This window comes from Sus scrofa, chromosome 9 (assembly GCF_054392235.1).
Source record: "Sus scrofa isolate SSC_HxYL_T2T_F1_AM1 chromosome 9, Sscrofa_HxYL_maternal_Yorkshire_Landrace_v2.0, whole genome shotgun sequence".
Taxonomy (NCBI): Eukaryota; Metazoa; Chordata; class Mammalia; order Artiodactyla; family Suidae; genus Sus; species Sus scrofa.
In genome coordinates this window covers 83318741-83341800 of record NC_139391.1, presented here as the reverse complement: position 1 = coordinate 83341800, position 23060 = coordinate 83318741, and the positions used below count along the sequence as shown (strand labels likewise).

The 23060-nt window shown below is 43.6% G+C and overlaps 1 protein-coding gene across 1 annotated transcript in view; it reads right to left on the bottom strand.

Annotated features, from left to right (window-relative positions):
* The window catches only part of NXPH1 (neurexophilin 1), a 310633-nt gene extending 289754 nt beyond the window's left edge, over positions 1-20879 (bottom strand). Inside the window, exons 1-2 of the mRNA XM_084977103.1 lie at positions 20618-20879; positions 19608-19771 (exon numbers count right to left, since the gene is read on the bottom strand). Coding sequence (XP_084833229.1) covers positions 19608-19661 — 54 coding nt within the window. The 5' untranslated portion in view covers positions 19662-19771; positions 20618-20879. The remainder of the gene's footprint in view (positions 1-19607; positions 19772-20617) is intronic.
* Between the last annotated feature and the right edge of the window lie 2181 nt (positions 20880-23060).

The following is a 23060-nucleotide window of genomic DNA, read 5'->3' as shown; positions in this document are numbered from 1 at the left end:
TCAAAGGGAAAAAACTTTCAGTTATAAGATGAGTAATTTCTGGGGATCTAATGTACACGATGGGGACTATAATTAACAATACCATATTGTATCATACTGGAAAGTTGCTGTAAGAGTAGAGCTTTAATATTCTCACCATGACAACAATGAAATGGAAATTGCATGAGGTTAACTACCCTCGTTATGGTAAATATTTCCCAATATATACATGTATCAAATGATATTTACACTTCTAAATGTATACAATGTTATATGTCAATTATATATCAATAAAGATGGAGAAAAAATCTATGAGAGAGAACCAGCTCCCAACAGACATTAAATAAATCTAGATAGCCTTTCTAATTAACATGGTGTGGTACTGGTGCACACAGAGGCAAGCAGACCAATGAAATAGAAACAGATGTAAGAATATTTCATTGATGATAAAAGAGTCATCTCAAATCTACTGAAGCAAATATGGGATTTTATACAAATGATGCCAGGATGCCTGGTTAGCCATTTGAAAAAAATAAAATTAGGCTAATATTACACCATACATAAAATGTAAAGTCAACATGGATCAGGGTTCTAAATGTAAAAAAATAAAACCACATGTGTGCAAGAAGAAAATATGGATGAATGCTGATATTACCTGGGTGTTGGCTAGAGTTTTCTAATAATGATTCCAAATCAACAATTGAAAAAGTTGATAAATATGACCACATTTAAACACTTTTAACTATAAAAGAAGGAAATTCTCACAGAAGCTAGAACATGGAGGAACCCTGAGGATTATGCTAAGAGAGACAAGCCCTGTCACCAAAGGACAATATTGTATGACTCCACTTACATGAGGGACTTAAGAGTAGTCAAATTCAAAGACACCTAAAGTATAATGATGGTTTCCAGGGCCTGGAAGGTGGGGGAGATGGGGAGCTGCTGTTTAATAGGTACAGAGTTTCACTTTTGCAAGATGAAAAGAGTTCTGGAGGAGTTCCCATTGTGACTCAGTGGTTAACAAATCCAACTAGGAACCATGAGGTGGAGGGTTCGATCCCTGGCCTTGCTCAGTGGGTTAAGGATCTGGCGTTGCCGTGAGCTGTGGTGTGCGTCGCAGACGCGGCTCGGATCCCCCGTTGCTGTGGCTCTGGCATAGGCCGGCAGCTACAGCTCCGATTAGACCCCTAGCCTGGGAACCTCCACATGCCACAGGAGTGGCCCTAGAAATGGCAAAAAGACAAAAAAAAAAAAAAAAAAGTTCTGGAAATTGGTTATACAACAGTGCAAATGTACCTGACACTACCAAATGGTACACCTAAAAACCATTAAGATTGGAGTTATCTTGTGCTCAGTAGATTAATGATCTGGTGGTATCACTGTAGCTAGCAGCCAGAAGCACTGCTATGGTGCAGGTTCAATCCCTGGTCAGGGAACTTCCACATGCTGTGGGTGTGGCCAAAAAAGGGAAAAAATGGTGAAGATGGTAAGTTTTATGTTATATATATTTTATCACAATTAAAAATAAAAATAAGTTTTTAAAAAATGTTAACTATCCTTGGAGAGACTAGCACAAATTAGATTCCTAGAAAACAATTCCTTATGAGATTGTCCCAGAAAAGCAAAGTAGGAAGCACATTCATCTCCTGAGCTATCAGAAGGAGCAATCTGCATTCATGCTACCAAGGGAATAGCATCAATTTTTGCCAGTGCATTTGCGAAACAAAGGACAATTTGTAAAGTGTCTCTAGTATAATGCCTCACCCTATCACTCGCTCTTTTTAATGCTTTACCAGGCACCAACTTCTATAATACCATGCAATTTAGAAAAACCAAGACAGGTCTACAGGATACCTATGGTAAAACAAGTTGAGCATCTGAGCAGAGGCATGGAAAATGCTTTCTTTCCCCCTCTTCCCATCACACACTAAATGGCTTTGTCTACTTGCTTGAATTATCCATCATGAATAACCCCTGAATAGAGCTGTGAAAGAGAAAACCTATTAAGTCAATATCATCTATTCACATTCCTAGTCTCAAAGCCTTGCAGAACCCTAAAAAAAGATGTAAAACATGATGGAGGATCAAGGATGTCAATGAGGATGTAGCTCATCGATACACAAGACACTGTGGAAGAAAACAATGTCCTCAGGAGATCTCATAAAATCAACAACAGCAAAAAAAAAAAAAAGGAACTAGGAAGCACAGGAGCAGCTGTTTGAACTTTCATTAATAATAGTAACACATCTACAGAAAGAATATATCAAAAAGATTGAATGGGTTTGTTAACATAAAAAACAAGGATTCAGGGAAATAAGCAAGGTAATGTGTGTGTGCTCAGCACTCTTAAGGATAAGAAGACACAAGACAGAAAAAAGGGAACCTTTGACTATCCTTTTGGGTCTGCTCTCTCTTATGAAACAACCTCATAGTTTATATGTAAAGTTTTGACTAATAACTGGATTCTCCATAGTTACCATATTGAAAGGGGTGCTCTCTGAAGAGTGTTCCTGATATTCTTCTCACAGGAAAAGGACATTATCAAAATGATTTGCTGGTTAGAGTGAGTTCGTTTTTGAGTGCTAACTCTAGAAGCACTGATAACATTCAGTTTCTGGGCCCTGAACCAAAGCAATTTCTCCATGCTGATGCTACCTGCTGGAGCTCTGCATGGCTAATCAGCTGGTCTTTACTTATCAGCTTTTCCCATGACAATTTAGTGCACAATATTTAATTTAAAATGTTACCAAATTTTAAAATAAAGAGTATGGGATCATTCCATGGAGCATATTATGGTCATGAAACCTGGTTACTCAAGTTCACAAGGACTCCAAAGGCCTCATGAGAAAGAAAGCATAAAAGATGGGGATGATTTTCTTGCCTATTCAACAATCTTTTAAACATAAGCATTTCATAAAGGCTTGTAATCAAGCTTTCTCAGCCATTTGAAGATTGAGTTTTATGTAGGATGACCATATAATTTATCATCCACACCAAAACACTTTTGAAAATAAGAGAATGTATTTTTTGATATAGACAAAAGGCATAAAACAGGACTGTCCCAAGCAAATAGGAGTGTATTATCATCTTTGTCTAACGACCTTGGTCATTGAATGTTAATGATATATACACTCAGAGAGAGTGCTAGTACTCTTTACAATTAAAAAAAAAAAAAAAAACTAGAAGCTTTTTAAACAGAGTGACCTCAATTCTTTATTCAATAAACAAAATAATCTCCCAAAGACAGAAAAACTTGTGATGACATTGGTCTGATCAACTTCCCAAAATAATTTGTTCAGCTCAAGGTTAGTAGGAAAAAGGAATTCCTACTGCTCCTGATAAAGCCATCTGTGCTTCGGAAACGGCTGACAGGTGCTTCCAGAAGAAGCAATCAAAATCATTAACTATCAAAATCATGACAATTAAATACAAGGATCTATCAGAGTCTTATTATCCAAATTTCAATGAAAAGAATTAAAATACTCTCTCTCTCTCAAAGAGAAGAGCCGTTACTTTACTTTCTAAGTTCATTGGCTGCACTCAACTATGAGGGCTTCCAAACCCCATTTCCTACAAGGAAAGGAACAAGGATAATAATTAGAATAAGCTTGAGCCCTCAAGATTTCCCAAAAACACAGTCTTCCCTCATTGCAGATTTTCAGCCAGACTATGTGTTCTGGGAAGATCTGGCATTTTTAAAAGTTCAAAGTTGAAAGCCCACATTCTATAAATAAATCTACAATGGAGCACTAAAAGGTTTATTTCTGATTTCTTATTTCATAACCTCAGAACTAGGCATAAAAATATTGAGTCATAAAATGCTTAAAAAGTAGATTACTAGAAACTAATAGAACACATTATTATCTATTGAGCCAATGATGGGTCAAATGGCATTTTGAATCCTTGCAGAGAATATGAATATGACCTTCATGTATACCATTTACAGAAAGCAATTTTATTTACATTTTTAAATCCACATAAAGGTGAAGGATGATACTGCTGCAGAATGGAACATTTAATTTTTTGCCCCAAGGCATAACTAAGCTCTCCCAAGGTCAAATGTAGTACAAAACTGAAATGAAGCCAGACTCTCCACCCTCATCTCATGCCAGAGGGCTTCTACTTTGGGCAGGAGTATCTTGGATCTACTTTTATTCTTCAGACATAGAAAGACTCCTAAAACCAACATAGACCAAGTAATCCTGTAAAATATTTTATGAGCATTTTTCTATTTTACTGTTAAATCACATATCCAGACCACAGTGAAAATGCCTATGCTAAGCTAGTTAAATATTTGGTGTTATTTTGACTATAAGGTATTAAGCTAAACAGATTTTTTAAGTTTCTTAGTTTATATCAACGTGTAAATATTTTACTTACAAAATAATATCAATTTGCGTCTCTTTTATATTTGGTCAGCTGTCAGAAACACTAGACTCATGAGAATAAATGCCACGAAAAAAACGAGAGTTTGTGCCTCTTGCATGTGGTTATTCCCTCACAAATAAACTCCACTCCCTCTCTCTATCTCCTCCTTCCCTGATATGGCAAATAATTCGGAAAACAGATGTGTGATTTGCTAGAAGAGATACAGGTGTTATGGATCATTTTAAACTCCATCACAGATGACTGTAGGGCTGTGCTTTATGCCTGGGTCTCACTTATTACCTAACCCTGAGGCCCAGAGATCATTCTTCATGTTGGTCAAGTCAGTAGATCCAGACTTCCTAAAGAGACTGTGTCCCACATGCCGTCAGCAGAAGCTAGAGTCACGACCATCCGTATCGAACCTACATTTGTTATCTTTGTATCCCTCATGTGATGGGAACCCCCTCAAGAATAAGAACCATATCTGATAAAACTACTAAATTTCAGTAGCACCAACAGCAATTTCATGCACATTCCAGTTATTCAATTAAGGCCTATCCAGAGGAAGGGGGAAATAGAACCATTCGCTAAAGTGAAAAGCAAACAGTTCCTTCTCTCAAAAAATTTTAAGTGAAATTTATTCTTCACCCCCTCCATTATGTGCATACACACACACACACACACACACATAAGCAATGGTGTTGTAATTAAAAGCAGCGACTCGAGAATTACTGTCTGAGATAGAATCTTGCCACCTTGCACTGGAAGCCTCAATAATTCCATCTATAAAATGGGGTGTTATTAATGATATGACTAGGATGGGCACATTAACATAGTAATATTAATGATATTAACACTATGTTATGCTATTAATAGTACCTATCACTTTAGGGTTGAGAGAACTAAATGAAAAAAAAAAGTCTATGCTAAAGTTCTGGCTTAATGCTTGGCTCAGGGTGTAAATAAGAAAATAAGAAGGTAGAAGATTTTTTTTTTTTCTTTTAAGGGCCATACCCACTGCATGTGAAGGTTCCCAGGATAGGGGTCCAATCAGACCTACAGCCACCGGCCTACACCACAGCCATAGTAACACGAGATCCAAGCCACATCTATGACCTACACCACAGCTCACAGCAATGCCGGATCCGTAACCAACTAAGCGAGGCCAGGGATCAAATCCACATCTTCATGGATCCTTGTCAGGTTCATTAACTGCTGAGCCACGACGGGAACTCCAAAGGTACACTTTTATCATTTGCAGTTATCTCCATACTGTCCCCACTCTCAAGTCAAATCAAGACACAAAATTCTGTCTCTGTGTAGGAACCCCCTTGGATGCCCAGGACCACACCTTGGAAGAAGGCAATATGGTGGCCTGCAGGAGATATTTTGAGCAGCACCCTTGCTGTGCTCTCATCCCACCAAACTATTTCATCTAGTACTTCTAGGGAGTTAATGTGCTGCTACATCCAAGAATGCAGCCAGAATGAACTTCAGTGGAGAAAAACAGCCTGTATCCCCTGTCCAAAGGTTCTTAGACTTTAAAATCCAGTGGGCTATATAATTTGATTAGCTTGTGTGCCAATTTTAAGAGAATTTCAAGTGTTAAAAGAAAGTAATTAAAAGGAAATACTGTTCACAAATGAGTCAATACTTAAAATCAGATCTTAATAAATGTCCATAGTGTTTGACACCTAAAATTAAAACATCGTAAGAATGCCCATTTCAATTTGGCAATCTGTTCATTGGGCCTGCAGATGACTTGTCTCTTCATTTCTATAAACACTTGGATAGCTGCTATAGAAATGGGCATTTTTTTTTTTTTTGTCTTTTTGTCTTTCTTTTTTTTTTTTTTTAGAGCTGCACCCTTGGCATATGGAGGTTCCCAGGCTAGGGGTCTAATCAAAGCTGTAGCTGCCAGCCTACTCCACAGCCACAGCAACGTCAGATCCAGGCCATGTCTGTGACCTACACCACAGCTCACGGCAACGCCACATCCTTAAACCACTGAGCTAGGTCAGGGATCAAACCTGCAACCTCGTGGTTCCTAGTCGGATTCGTTTCCGATGCACCACGAAGGGAATTCCTAGAAATGGCCATTTCTTTTGTTTTAATCACAATGGTTACTACTCCCATTAAATAGGTATAGATTTCTGAGCAGCACTGAGCAAAGTGTATAGCAATCAACCAGATGCAAGAGGGAAACAAAAGAGAGGATTTGTCTTAGGGTAGAGCTTCATTTCATCCCTGTAACAGCTGTGATGGGAGCATGGGAACCTGATCCAGAAATCTTTGCCTGGACTTTTTCCCCTTTACTGCTGATCACCTCTGCTAAGTGCCAGGCACATTTCTCAGCTCTTTGTAACACATTAAGTCAGTTAATCCTCAGTAACAACTCTGGGGTTGGAGGTATTGTCAGCTCCCTTTTACAGATTAGGCAACTAAGATCTGAGAGATTAAAAAGTTTGCCTAAGGTTACAGAATTAATACTTTGCCCTTCTCTTTTATTTTCTCATAATAAGTCATATCAACACCATTTCCCTGAAGAATTGAAGTGAGAGATCTAAGAAAGAAAGAGAGAGATGTCCAGGATAGCTAAAAAGGACCTATGGTCTCTCTCCCATGGCAGGTCTTCACTGGACCAAGTCACCCACTTTCTCATCATAACTCTTTTATTCCTATTGCATTGGTGCCATATTATCCACCTAGATACAAGTAGTGGTCTTTGGGAGGATACTAGCCATCTTTCAGCATTTAATTTGCCCTTAAAACCTCTCATTTTTTTCCAGCCTTTGTTCAAGGAACATTAGCATCCATCAATCCGAGCTGTGCAAATTCATCTGGCCACACATTAATTAGAGATGTTCTAATTGTGAAGGATTTCAGTCAAGAATGCAAGGCAGGATTAAACATCTCCAGCCAAATCATTCACTTCATGCTTCCTCACTCCAGAACATTTCAGCCTGAGAGCAGAGCTGCAGATCCAAAAGTGGTAGCTCAGCTCATGTGCTAATGCCAGATCTGCATTAAATGGCTAGAGAATGTGGCTGCCTCTGGTGCAGCTGTTCATAACTCTGCCTTATTAAACCAAAAGAAATAAGGTTGAAAATCTAACATGAGGCACTCATCATTCAATTACATATTTATTGTGAAAGAGGCAAAAACTCTGCCATGTTCTGCAAAATCTCAGCATCAATAGCAATTAAGTTTCACATCAAGACCAGAGAAAAACTACACTGACTATGCATGAATAACTTCTTTTCATATGCAGTGGTTTGCATCTTTCCCTGCATTTAATTCTGTTAAACAATAAATGATGGTGCCCTGGTACTAGCAACTACTTACAAATAACTGGAAAAAATTATGTGAGTAAAGGTATTTTATATTTTCAATTTCAGAGGCCATGTAATCAGTCCTATTACCAATAATATAGCTGCTCTAAAAACAAATCACAATTCATCTTTCTACGATTCAGTTTTAGAATCTAACCTGAGATTACTTATAGCATTTTCATTGAAAACTTCTCAGACAAAATAGTATAGTGGATCTCATATCATCCAATCCATGTTTTTAAGAGTTTTCCATGAGCAGTGAGAAACATCAGCAATGTATGTAGATGGTTGATAAATTAGGGCATAGTTTCTTATTTAGAGGAGATTTTAACACAATAGTCTAATGGTCATTTTTACAAGAAGAAAAAAAAGTATGACTCTTCTAGAAGTTTACCTTGGAAACTTCCAGTAAAGTGGGGGTAAAGGGGAAGAAGTTTCTTAAAAAGTGATTATGGTTTCAGGCTATGTATAATTCTTAGTCCAATAAGGCAGGAGGAAAAAAAAAGCTTCATGCCCCAAATGAAATGCACAGCAAGGAAAAAACTCCATAGTGGAGCTTATGGCTTGTCTTTGACATCATAAACCATGTAGCACCATAAAAAGAAATGCAATCTTTAATACATGTTTAGAAAAAAAAGAGTTCCCCCTGTGGCTCAGCAGGTTATGAACCTGACTAGTATCCATGAATATGAAGATTCAATCCCTGGCCTTGTTCAGTGGGTTAAGGATCTGGCATTACCATGAGCTGTGGTATAGGTCATGGATCTGGCATTACTGTGGCATAGGCCTGCAGCTGCAGCTCCAATTAGACCCCTAGCCTGGGAACTTCTATATGCTACAGACAGCTGCTGCCCTAAAAAGAAAAAAAAAAAAAATGTTTTTGAAGTAAAAAAAAAAAAGGGTGAAGATCTCTCATTTTTCCGAATGTTATCCACATTAATGAAAAATAAGAGATTTATTTTAATAATTTCACTATATTTAGAAAGTCTCATTTTTATTAATTTTGAGGCTAAATTAAAACATCTCTCCATTTTCTTACTCAAAAAATACATATTAAATATCCAAAGTACACAACTCCAGTAAATATATTGTTGATCATTTTAAACAAAATAATAAAGTAATGTTGGAGAGGTTTCTTTTTCTTTCTTATTTGTGACTTCATAGTGAGCCATGGATCTCTTTGTAATCTAGTAAGTCAATAAATACATCTTTTCTAAAATTCAGATTATATACTTAGATGTTTCCTTGGAATCTTACAATCAGTTTCAAAACTAGTCGAGTACATAAAAGAAGAGGCAGCCGTATGATTACCACATCGGTGCACAAAAACGAACAGTAAATTTCCATGGCATTGTCAAACTCACTCAAAATAATCAAATATTTCACCGAATATTTTACAACTATTGATTGCACACCAAATCTGACTTTATATTCTCCCTATTTTAAATAGATGTGATATTTTACAAGGGCTTCACAAGTAAGAGATTGTGAATGTAAAGCAGTCCATTAATTTTATATAAGCTGTTTTATATACCTGTGGGCCTCTAATAACATTCAGCTACAAGGTTACAAGGAGAAAAATAATTTTCTAAAGTTCAGCTGGAGAGGCTAGCATATACATACATCACTAAAATTCCAGCTATCATGGCAACAGTTCTTCTTTACCAAAAGTGCTTTCATTCTATAGCTGAAAATACTGACATAAACAGGCCAACAATGCAGTGTCAAGTACAAGATTCCTATCAAGAAATGGTACTGTCAAACCCACGTTGGAATTTCAACTTATAAAAACTTATAAAAATAAAATAATTCCTCATTCTAATTTCCATGGAATCCCTCAAAGAGCAGATGTACAGATGAATATCCAGTCTTACTCTCTCTGTGTGTGTGTGTGTGTGTGTGTGTGTGTGTGTGTGTGTGTTTAACCTGTAAATGAAAAAGGCTCTTCTAAGCCAAGAAATTTTCCCCAAGTCTTTCCATCATAATTTTTCTGACAATAACCCATCTTGGGGAAGGAAATTTGTGCCTCTTTCCTTTCAATCTATGACTTTCAGTTTTATTAAAATGCCTGTTGATTTGCAGCATGAGGTCCTTGGGAAGGCCCTGTTACATTATGTGTAATTATGCATTGTGATGGGTTGGGGCAGAGAGAGGAAGGAAAATGTAGGGCCTTGCAGCTGTGTCCAGAAAGCTACTCAGCTTCTTGCTTGTACTGCAACTGTGCCATGTTTAACTTAGCATATATTTCAAATAAGAGGCTAGCCTGGCCTTTTTTTTTTCCCCACTAAGTACAAGCTAATAAAAGTCTTTTTTCAGGTTATTGGAATCTCTCTTGAAAAATGCATGAAGGCGGGTTCTGGTATCACAGAGACTGTGTTTTAGGCTTGAGAAAAGTAAATTAAAGGGACATTTCTGTTAATAGCAAAGCAGGTTTTTTACTTCAACATAAGCACTTAATTTTCTTTTTTCTGCATGCTACACAAATATAAATAAAAAGGTCCTCCACTGGATTTATATTACGTATACCTCACACAGTTTAATTATAAATCCTCTAAAAAATGAAGATGGTGGGAGGAAATGATACCAGTAGATCACACAGTCCTGGTATTGTGTTGGCTGGCTGTCTCTGCCCGTAAGTAAACAAAGACACTCAGGTATTCACAACATACCATGAAAGGCTGGGCTCTAAAGAAAAGGAAATCCCAGGGGAGAAGGGTATTGATATTACTTTTGTGCCTGAAAGTCCACAATTTTTAATTTTGTTTTTATCAGTGTTATTATAAATGTTATTATAATTAAGATAATGTTACTGCAATTAAGGAGGAGGAGTTAGGCTGTTTTTTTAAGGGCTATGCCCTGTCTTCTCTAGCATTAATATGCTATAATAAGGGAGGGACTGCCAGATGAAGACTAAGCACTCAACATACACACACACACCCTCAGCTGACTATTAGAACTACGGCATTTCAGGGAACAGTGAAGACACCAGTGCAGGAATACACGTTTCATTCCAGCAGCTGCCCACCAGGGGTGTCAGGCAACTTCTAAGAGTGAGAACGACTGTGCCAGGGATTGTGGGCTGCAGAAAGGAACAGAAATGGTGAAATGCTGTGCAATCCAGTAGGCAGGATCCTCAACCCTTTAGCGGCCCCAGTGCATGTAGTAAGGGCCCATTCCCAGTCCTGGAAAACTGCAGTGGGTTGTTGTGCAGCCAAAAAGCCAGCACCTCACCTGGAGCAAAAAGGTCTTTCACCGAGGCCTTCGAGAATACCCTGAGGTGTTAAGCCTAAATCTTCCCTTCCCTTGATATTCAATTTCCAACCTCTCTTCACCTCCAGAATGGTTCTCATCTCACTGGCCTGCATTTCTCCAAGCTGGCTTCCCAGGTTGTTTGATGGAACACTACCTGCCAGACCTCTGCTCCTTTAATACTGGGGGATTTTCAGAACTGGGTGTCCAGAAAGGATTGACTCTGACGCTAGGCAAGAGAAAAGAACAGAACTTTCCAGCCAACCTTCGCCTTTGACACAGAGAACCCCTAGCGCCAATGCTCGGTATTCTCTGGCTTATTTCTGGACCAAATTAACCGTGTGACCGCAGCCAAGGAGGGACTGCGTCCACTTTAAGTGACAGCAGTGTCTGCTCTAAAGTGCTCAGGGAAGGCCCAGGGGAGTGTGCAACAGTAACCAGAGCAAGGGGGCAAGGGGAGGGGAACAGGGGGAGGGGCGACCGTTGTATATTTGTGTTTGAAAGGAGAGGATTGGTGGGTTTGTTTGTTTTGCTAAGTAAATAAGGAGAAACTCCCCCCCCCTACACACACACACTCCATCCCGGGTCTAATGATGATAGATTCCACGCTGCATCAGGCCCCACGCCGGGGAGCCTAGCCACGAAAAATAATGAGACTGCATGCCCATTCGTCTGCATTAAAGGCGAGCCAGGCACTTTCGATACCAAATATATCGATTCCCTTGCCCAGGTCGCGGTTTGTCCTGTTCCTCGTGAATAATTACTGCTCCTTTAGAAATTCATAATAATTAGGAATCCCTACTCCATCCCCACTCGCGTTGCTTTTTAAAGGCGCATATCTTGGAGGACAACCTGCGTGTTCCCCGCAGGTGGGAGACAGGGCAGGAGTCACTTTTCCCCACTTGGCTTTTACTCTTTCAAAACAGTTGATTCCCCTCCTCCTACTTGTTTCCTTGTCTGTCAAGCAAGGCTTTTACATTATTAAAGACACTTACAACTCTACATCACAGGATTCACGTTTATGTTTGGGAGCAGGGATAAACGAACTGTGTGAGGGAACTGGGGCGGAGGAGGAGGAAGTAGGGGGAAAAGAAGGATTCACCCCGGCTCAGGACAAACTGGGTGGCAATCACGTGATGCCGCAAGCAGGGAGGGGCCGGGGGAAAGGGTGCTAACAAGAGGCTCTGACCACAGGAAGCCTTAGGAACCTAGAGATCGAGCTTAGTGCTCTCAAACAACTGGGAGGGGGAGGCGTGTCTTTACTGTCGCGGCTGGGCAGTAGCTAAGTGTCTGCGGAAAGAGCCCCACTCTACTTCCAGAGGCGTAAGCTTGCATAGCAGCTCGGAAGAGAGTCCAGGCTGCCGGGACCAGGCGGGGCGGAGCCTTTGGCGCTGTCCGTGGTGCTGAAGAATCGCTCTCAGGGCCGGGTTTCCAGTCACCCGCCGCCTGCCACCGCCCCATTCACTCTCGGTGCCGTGGCCTCCCTCCGGAGAACCGTTGCAGTCCTTCCTGCTGCCCCAGGAGCATCAAAGCTGGGCGGCGTCGACAAAAAGTTCCCCAGGAGCCACGCTCTGGTGTGAGTGCTTGAGGTCCAGATGCGAGAGGGTTGCACCTGTGTTTTCATAAACCACTTGGGACTGCTGAAGGTCATCTGAGGCTAAAAGCAGACAATAGAGCGCGCAGCTGTGACGGCGGTGACTCCGCCTGGGAAACTTCCCCTGGACCCGAACACTCCGCGGCTTCAGTCACAGGACTGAGTTTTCGAGACAAAAGTGTGAAGCCTGCGTCGAAGGAAGTTTATCGCTTCTCACAGTAGAAGACGACTTGAAATGGCCTTGACAATCAATGGGTGGGAGCAAGGTCTGTGACGTGAGGCGGAATGTGTCAGGAGGACACCGCTCTTTCCGGTGGGGCGAGGGCGCCCAGCCTCTCTTTGCGCCTCTTGAGCGGCAGCCTCAGATTTTTCTCGTCAGAATCCTTTAGGGTGATGGGGATGACGGGCGAGGCCCAACCAGAGTCAGATTCAGCAGGGACGAGCAGAGCCCCCAAGAGCTAGTTTCTAAGGAAACACTCGGTTTTTATAAGCAGCAATTTGTCTTATTGTGAGAGAAAGAAACAGTACAAGAGAAGCCTCACGGTTTTCCATTCTCATGCAGATGAAGCTGTGCGCTCTGGATGCCGCCGGTGTATCCCCCTCCCCATCGTATTTCCCGCTTGAAAAAGTAAAATACCCTCATTAATTTAAAGGAAGTAGGAGCTGGAGAGAGCTGTTCTATAGCTGCAGCCGGAGAGGCACGTGCTGCTCATGGGACCCCACCGCACGCACTCTCCCAATGCCCCAGCTCCCGGCGCCGCCTCGCCTTCCTACACCCGGAGCCCCTGACCAGACGCCGAGGAATTTTTTATAACGAAGGGAACCCTTTGCAATAAAGAAAGGAAAGTCTCTACCGGCCACCCTCACCCACCGCCCGCCAGCCCCCACCTCCGTAGCAAACAAAATATACTAGGGAAAACTGTTTACAGAGGAGGTAATTAGGTTTTCAGCCCGCAGCAGAAACACTGCAAGCTCATTAGAAGTTTAAACAACAGCCAGCAACCCGTGAGGGCAGACGGCAAACTTGGAAAATGCGCAAAAGCGCTCCTGGGCGCGCGGAGGGGCTTGAAGAAGCCGCCAATATATATCATCTCAATAAAAAGTCGCTCTTGGAAAGCTTGCATAGTAATTGAGAGGGGCGCTCTTTCCTGATCTGGGTTGGCATTTCCTCATCTCGAGCTGACAGAGCCAACTCAGGAAATTGCTCGTAATATTCATCTGGGGAGCACTTTCATTAAACGTAATTCATTCGACTTTCACAATAAATTGAGTGACATCCTTACAGCGAAACCTTTTTATCCTTGATTAAGTGCTTGCCAAGCTTTGGTTCCCACTTTATTGTCACATTCCTTCAAGCGGAGTCGTCAACATGCCAATCTGCAGCAGAAAAATGCGCGCGCGCGGTGTTTACCAAGCTCCGGGAGGGGTTAGTGCTGACTTAGAGAAAAAGAGCTGGTCGGGAGCTTGAGAAGCAGATAAATCAAGATCGCAACTTCCAACAAGCATTCGCAGGACGAGCTAAGAAAATATAGAGGGAGGCGAGGGAACAGACCTGCCTTTCCACCCAGCTGCTCCTGGAAGCTGCTGACCCGACGGCGCCGGGCGGGCTTACTCGCCTACCTCCCTCTATTAATTAAAATGGCGAGGACTATTAAGATCTTAGAATGAGATCCGAAGCTCCTAAAGGACGTGGTTGCTTTAAGGGAACTTTCTTGAATCGAATCAAAGCTAGGCATTTTCTTAAAAAAAAAAAAAATCAGAAAGAATGTACACTTCCTAACTGGCCACTTGAGAGCTAGCAAACTTTCACAGCTTCCCTCAGCTTTCTTTATGGGCGGAAGTGTGCAAGAAAAGGGTTATTCTTCATTCCCAGGATTCCCTTTTGACTCTTAATATCACCGAAGTGACAAACTCACTAAGAGCTCTTCACACCCTGGAATTCCAACCAACGCTGGCTAGTACCTCGGTGTTTCAGAACTAGGTGAAGCCAGGAAACATCCCTTTACCAATGTGTGGCCTCTTCTCCTCTACCCCCTATAAAAATCAAAGAAGCCCAAGACAGAAAATTGCTTATTTGAAAAAGCAATATCCAAATGCTTTCATCACTCAAATGCCCTTTTGAAAATATTGTCGCTGGTTATTACCCAGACAATACTGTCGATTTCTGTAGTCTGCAGAAAATCTTCCCTCAGATAGAAAAGTAGGACATTGGGCACCTATCTCGAAAAAATCAACCAATTTCCCTGCCACCTGATACATTTTTCACCTAGACAACACTTTCATTAAGGAGGAAATAGCCATCAACAATTCAAAGCCAAATGGAAATCAACTTCACACAAAAAGAAGCCACGAACTTAATGGCTTTCTGAGAAAATATTGCTGAGGAAGTTGGTGCAATTCTGGTTCTCTCCTTCTTATACAAAAAGCAGTTTCCCCAAAGCTATAACTAGAAGGCCCCAGACCACCATAATCACAGAAGTGAGCAGAAATGCGACCCACCCAAGTGCTTCCACATACCCAGGGCACTGTTTTCCTGGTCAGTGGAGAGTTGACTGTTTCAGGGAAATGCCTGGAATAGTAGCAACTTCTCACAAAGTCCTGCAATAGGTCTTAAGACTGATTAATTCTCTTTTTGGGCTGCTGGGGCATAGGCTCCTTCAAAAATCTTGGCTTAATTCTATATCAGGAAAGCTGATCTAGAGCAGAAGAGTCAGGAAATTCAGTGGGATTAGGTACCTTATAGTACTGCCTCAAAGAACTGGCCTTAATAGAGAACACTGACTGGTATGCTTTTTCTTTTCAGGAATAGCTGAAATTGATCAAAATGTTCAGTGGGCATCTGGCTTAATTTTCAAAGGATAGTACATATACATACCTAGTTCAGAGGATAGATACTGGTGGTCTCTTTCCTGCTATTTTTCCCTCAGTTTCCACATCTCTTAACATCCACCTTTGTAATAAGTAGAATTCCCCCAGTGTAGCTTCTAACAGTGTAGAGGTAGTAGTCCATGAAATATATTAATCACATTTTAATCTCTATTAAACGATTGGTATGGAATTTATGTTTTAAGAATACCCTAAATTCGAGGGAACAGATGACTCAAAATGTTTTTAAACACAAATTTTAGAAAGAACGTTCAATTTTTGCCCAGATTGGTTAAAAAAGCAACCAGATCATTAGCAAATTTGTTTCCTAGCAGAAATGCTGGGAACTAAATTGGAGGGTAAAAGGCCTCTTATTAGAATAGACTGTGGATCTGTGACTTGACCACAATAACATCTTCCAACCCCTTGTCAGAATCTCTGGACTCAATTTCTGAGTAACTTTTTGGTTAACATGCCCTGAGAGTGCTCATTAGATGTAATTCTTGACTCTGGAAATTGCCACAGGTGAGCCCCCAAGCAGGGTACCTCTACCTTCTGCAAGGAGGGGTCCTTCCTGTGTGCCCATGCCTGTCCTTCAGCTTGCTCCACTGAGAATAACTCAACTGAGGACCCCCATTCTTCAAAGCCAGAAACCATGTTTCCCTAGATTATCCAGTGTATGCTTCAATTCTGATAAAACACTATTGTCTGTTACTCCATTATATCATACTGAAAATATCCTGGAATCAGTCCAGAACTGACAGGAGAATAAAGAGTACAGGACTTTTTTATTTTTAACAAGTATTGTTACACCATAGGTTCCTCTCCTGCTGAATTCAGGCTTTTAAGTCAGTAATTCAGTAACATTCAGTAAACAGAAGACTTCCTCGCCTTTATTTAAAAAAAAAAAAAAAAAGATTTCCTGCTTCCCTGCATTTATGGCTGGAGTTAGCACTGTGGTGATTTTTGAATATCCTAGCTAATATGCTTTAGAAGGTAACTTTGAAGACAGATTTCTAATTAACTTCCATTGCAGTATGAAAATGAGCGTCTGGTTTGAAATAGGACAGACCCATCTCTCAATAAACACAAAAAGGCTCAAAATATTCAACCCAGAACAGGCATTCAAAGGACCCTGGGCCAGGAAACATACTTTGAAAACATTCACCTAAATACAGGCAGGGAGCTGTGGTTTAAATATACAGTGATCTACTGGATAGAGAGTTGTTTTCCCTTTAAAAAAAAATCTTCCCAAATTTGGGAGTATTTAAGGTATATTTCTATAAGCGGAAGCCTAAATATTTTTGTATTGGAGATACCTAAACAAACCTTGCTCCTTGAACATAATGTGTAATTACTCCTTGGGAAATATAATTGGGATTTGAGGGGCTTAAAGAAAAAGGTGCACTGTGGTATCAGCTAGGAGGCTGATTAGATAGATAGATAGGTAGATAGATAGATAGATAGATAGATAGATAGATAGATAGATAGAGTGTATCTGTCACTTTACTTGTGGTGTGAGTCCATAAAGACAAAAAAAATTATTCATTAAACTCCCTGGCTTGTGTCAATTCAAGGGGAAAAAATAAAATAAAATAAAGGTTCTGCCACCCCTGCCTTTTTGGAGTACAACTTGAAGAAGCTCCTGACAACCTACAGGCATCTATCTATTACAGTTTCTTACAAAGGTCTGGAGTGTTTTGGGGTGCAGCTACAAACATTAAATTCAGTTACTGTATCTGGCATTTAATAAAACAGATGGAGAAAGAGGCTTTGACCACTTCTTGGTCTGTGTCATTGCCCTAGAGATTTAATGAAGGGTTTTCACTTATTAACTTGCCTAAAACCAACCTGACTGGACTGCCCAATTCACCCTTCCAAATTCATTTCCATGGTAAAAGTCAGCTTCTTGCCTCTCCAGGAAAACAGCTCAGAATTTTACCGACAAATAACCATAGGACAAAATCCCTGGAAATACTGTCTTGGGTCACAGCCACCAGCCTTTTGTTTTTGTGGTGCGTGTGGATTCTAATCCCCGACACACAAAACAACTTTAGATGGGGGAGAAAAGAATGGACTTCTAAATCGCCTTCTCTATTTTATTGTTCACATTTTGTATTGTTTTGAGTGAAATTGCAAAAATTGTCTCCTTTCTCTGTATCGCCAAAAGGCATTCAGGTAATGAAGTCTGTAACTAAACGGTAATTGAATCAGCATAATTTGCACACTGAATGATTTTAAAATGCTCCCAGTTTACAATTAAAGGAGAATTAATGCGCTTGTTGTTGAGAACGCAGCGCATTAGAATAAATCCAGCACTGTTGTTGTAATGAGTGGAAAACGGTTTAACTGCCAACAAACACATTTAAAATTTAACACAACGTATTGATTTCACTTCTGCTTTTGATAGATTATTTTCCAGACTATCGAAATACTTGCTCCAAGCAATAAACTGCACCACAGCCACGAGCTTTTGCCGCGTATGTGAGCACAGTTCAAGGACATTAAGAACTGTCCCGAGATTCAGGTCCTACGTAAAGGTAATGCAGGGAGCAGGGGCAGGGGGGTTTCCGTGGTCAAGGGAATCGTTAATATTCCCCCTCTGTAGTTTTCACTTTGCGGTCCCTCCTCTTTTTTTCAATAAACAATTTCCTTACTTCCTCTGGCCAAACTTTCTGCCCTGCGTCTCTAAGTTCTCAATGTCAGTGGGTTCACTGGATACAGGAGGGGGCAAAAAATGATTGAAGATAGGAAATGAGAAGGACATTTTTTACATTCCGTCTGCGTTTCACCCGGAGAAGGCGCAGACTTCGGTGACAGTCAGAAAGGCTGTTCTTTTGGATTGGCTGCCCGGCTTTCACCTGTTTACCCCTACGTTGTCTTGTAGACGAGGACACTGACGCGCAGCGCCCTCTGGCGTCCGCGGCTGCCACGGTCAAGGAATAAAGGTGCAAAGATTAAGGGTTCTTGGATTCAAGCTGAAAACCCCGTATATACACAATCTTACATACACACTCACACACACACATTCATACACATTCATTAACATATACAGAGATCATACAACTAGCAGCCCTATAGTCAGAGGCACTAAGGTATCAGCTAGGAAATGCTCTTGTTCCCAGGATGGTGGAAAACCCTTGGGGTTAATGGGTGGCACCATTTACCCCTTCCCACTTATTCAACTACACCAGGCTGTCCCAGCGCTTCTCTCCCCTAGTCAGATCACAGAGAGCCCTCGGTATGCTCCTGCTGCCCAAAGGTTGGCTGTGTGGTTCTGCACACTGAGCACAACTTCACCAGCAGGATGAGAATGTCCCTGGCCCTCCCTGAAGCCAGATCAGAGAAATTGCACTCTCGGTCTTGGCTCTGCACTGTGCCCACAGTTACCAATTCATGGCCATCACAATAAAGTGTTTCCCTCAACTTCCATCTGCCCCCCCCACACACACACACACCCCTAGTTCCAACAGTGTGCAAAGTCTAGACCCCAGAAAACTCAGCTCTGGGAGGACTGGGATGGTGGCTTTGCTTAGTATTCTCTCCCTGGAGATAAGTCTGTCACTTCCTAATAAGGGGTTAAGCACTGGAACTGGGGTTCAGTTGTTTAGAGGAAAAGAGAGATTGGGAGGAGGAGGGTGAGCTGCTATAGGTTTACTGGAGCATCTCTGACCTAACTATCTGAACGCCTGTGGTGCTCCTGTCTGACAGCTAAACTTGTCCTGTATGAACCCTATAAGTCGAACAAAGTTACCTACACTTCTTTTTGTGCCACCTCCCCAAACTGGGGGCTGGGTGGGTAGATTGACTTTCAAAGTCACAGACCTGGGCAGATTCATTGCTTGCCACTCATCACTTCCATTTCCATTCATTTAAACTCTAGATAAACTAATGAGAGTTCCCTGTCTTCCACCCCTTCTCTGCCATCTCTCCCCATAAAGCATCCCATCTCGCAATCTCCTCAGTTTATGGGTGTCTAGGGCGCCCTAGATGCTGTGTAGAATCAGGAGCAGGAGAGGGGCAACCGGAGCAGGAAACCGGGGTGGAAACCCCGGAAAAGCCACAGGGATCAGGAGACCAGCTTGCCAAAGTTGTTTCAACACTGTCGCTAGGAACGTTGCTCCCGCTGAACTGGCTCTCACCCTTCTCCCGCGCGCCCCAGTTGCCTGGCCTTGAGACCAGGGTGGGATTGCTGGGGAGCGGAATTGGCAGCGACTTACCAAGTAGACGGTGGGCTGCAGGAGGAGAAGCACGTACCAGCACGCAGCCTGCATCCTCCCGCGTCTCAAACTTACTCCGCGGTGCCTTCGCTGAGTCTTTGTTCCTTCAAAAACATAGATCCACCTGACATCCACTTTATAGAGCAAGGAGCGCTCTCAGCAGCCTAGATACAAATGAAATTAGACATCCCATGACCATGCGGGCAAGGTTAGGCTTGGTGACCAAGCGGGGAAAAGGGGTCGTGACGGGAGGAGTGGACCAAAAAAGCCGGAGGTGGGGGTGGGGGGAGCAGGAAAAATTGAAAAGCGAGGAAATCCAGCGCCTGAAACCCTCAAGCGCGCGGTCGGCAGGCAGGCGGACAGGAGGGAGGGAGGATGAGGGGCTTCTTGCTCCCTGCGCTCCTTGGGTGCCAGTTCCGGGGCGGTGGAGCCAGGAGGTGGCGGGGCACACAGAGCCGCGTGCAGGCTGGTTCCGAGCCCAAGCGTCTCTGGCAGCAAGACCTGCCCTAGTGTTTGATGGCCGGGCAGCTCGGACTAGAGGCGGTGGCTGGTTCTTCGCCAGCTCTGGCAGTGCTCACAAACGTACACATCAGCAGAGAGAGATGGAGAGAGAGAGAGCGGGCGAGATTGGGCGAGGGGGGCGCGGGAAGAGGAAGGGGTAGGTAAAGCTGACCAGGATTAGGTGCTGGATATCTCCACATTTGGTGGGGTGGGGGTGGGGAAAGTGAATGCGATTTGCATACAGGAAAGCCAGGCTCAGTTTACCCAGTCAAGCCCCCTGCACACACAGAGATACACGCGCATACACACATACTACTTTTTTTCGAGCCAAGGGGCACAGCCAGTCGCTCTAACTTCTAGAGTGGAAGCCTACCCTGGTCTCTGAGGGTCACCTGCCAGAAGAACTCTGTCTCCCAACCAGTGGCCCTCCTCGCCACCTCTTCCTAATGCCCCACCACTCCACCCCAAGGTATTCCCCACCTTGGACTGTGGAGGCGAAGGATACGTACCGCACAGGACTTGGGGAGAATCCGGCGAGCAGGGACCGCTCTGGGAAGGCTCCATGGAGGAGCTACTCGGGCCTGGCGTCTCCGGCGCCCCGGACGTACCCTCCCTGGCGCTTCATCTCCATGCTCGGGCGGGAACCGGTCCTGCTGCCTTGTACAGGCTCGGCAGAGTCGGCGTCCCAGTGCCCCGGTCGCGCTCGGGGTTGGTTTCGCGAGAGCCTAGGCTTGGCACAGTTGGATTCACGGTGCAGGAAACTTAAGAGGCAAGAGGGAGGGGGAAGTAGAGGAGGAAAAAGGAAGAGAGAAAGGGAGGGCTAGAGAGAAGCGAATGCGCCGGGATACTGGGCCGGACGGAGGGGGACTGCCCGCGCTGGCTCTGGGATGAGCAATCCAAGGCTCCCTGCTTCCCGAGGCTGCCAGAGGATGGTAGAAACGACTTATGGAGAGGAAACTGGGCAAGTTCTCTCCTTGGGACTTGAACTTGAGAGATAAGACACTGGCTTTCGGAATAAAGCCACACAGCAGGCGCAAGCAGTCCGAGTTGCTAAGAGAGGGGTGGGGTGGCCAGAGCCCAGAGAATCCTGGCGCACCCTGCTGCCGCACCTCTCTACCCGTGGCACCGAGAAGCCTGAGAGCCACTCCGGAGCCGAGTCGCAGACTCTGTCCGTGGTGCTGCCCGGCCACTGGGGGACGCTCTGGAGTGCGCCGAGCTTCTAGACGCTGGTGCCTTAGTGCTTTCTCTTTAGGTCCGCGGCTCCGCTTGCCTAGCGCCTGGACTCGGGCAATTACATCGGCACGTGGGTGAACGATTCCTCAGAGACCAATTAATACCCCATGTAAATGGTCCCGCTCTCAGGCTCTCGGCGGGCTGGGCCCATAGGGAGAAGTAGGTTCTGCAATGTCTCTCTTGGCCGCAGTGTCCCCTTCCTGGGAGGCGTGAGAGAGGACTGCGACCGCCACAGGAGTGGAGGGAAGCGTGGTGGGGTGGATGTGCAGGGCGGAGACGGGTGCTGGAGGGGCAACCTCCCCGGCCCGCCTTGGGCGCCTACGTGGAGCGCCACGGACCTGTAGCTTGGAGGTCGGAGACCCTGGCGCTGCAGACCGCCAGCCATTCAGCGCGCGGGAGCCCAGCCGAGAGGACTGGGCGACCTTGCGCACTCGATTCCTCGCCGCGGGGTGGGCCAAGCGAAAGGACGGAGGGGGACAGTCTGGGAGTGGAAGTGGGGTGATGAGGGATGCTTCCAGTCTTTGCCACCACCACCCCCAGCTCCTAACACCTCCTACTCAACTAGCATAACCCAGTCTCTGCCTCTGCTCTCTCACTGTCTCTTATTTTCAATTCTCCCTTGCTGGCTCTAACGCTCAGTATCTTTCTCTTCTATAGCCTTTCTCTTTCTCATACTCCATGCCTGTCCCTCGGCATCTTTCTACCTCTTTCTGTGTTTCTCTCAGGATTCTTGACTCCCTCCGTCTCTGTATATCTATATATCTCTACTTCATCTCTCTATTCCTTCTCAAACCTTGTCCTTTTCTTATCCCCTTCACCTCGTCCAGGACACAGCCCTCAGGCCAGCTTCACCTACATCCAGTGAGATAAGGGGATCAGGCCCCTCTCGCCATAGGGACCATCAGCACCTCCTTAGGTGTCCAGATTTAGTCCAAAAGTCCGAGTGTGGCTGGGGACATTTTTCTTCCTCCTACGCTGCCAGTCACCTCTCCAAGCCTGCCCTTCTGCTAGACTCTGGCCTGAAATGATGCACTCTGCAAGAGGACAACTTGATACAAGTGCTGGGTTGAAATTTATCTCAGGAGTCTGAGTTAGTGGCCATCAAGAATCTCGGGAAGTCCTTTCCTCAAGTGTGGCTATCGGACACCTCAAGATCTGTTGTTTCCACTCAGGTCACTTGGGGCCCAGACACGATGTATGCCCTACACAAGAGGTCATGGATGACCACAGATTGAGTTACTCTGGGGACTACTGGTAACCCCCCATTCCCCAAAAGAGCAGTGATAAGCAGCAGAACCACCCTTTCCTAGAGCAAAGGAAAGAAGAGTCTCGCTGGGACCTCGGCCCGGAATCAGACCTCCAGTTTACATCCACACCATAGCATGTACCTCCCAGGCACTTCCAGGCCTAGGCTCCCCCTTCCAAGCTAAAAATAGCTCTTTAAAGAGCAAGCTCTTCTAATCTCAAGAGTTGTACACTGCCTTTGTGTCCTCTTGGAATTCACTGGGGCATATTCAGAGTAAGGCAGTGAAGCACATTTTCTAATAGGGACTCTAAAAATGCACATTAGAAAAAAATACACATTTATAGATAGCATAGTTGCAATGTTATCTTGGCTATTTTCACTTACCAGGTTTTTTCATGCTCTTAAAAAGTTTAAAGAAGAAAAATAAGCATCCATACCTGAAGCTGAAGGGTTAAAGTAGGCCAAAGGAAGCT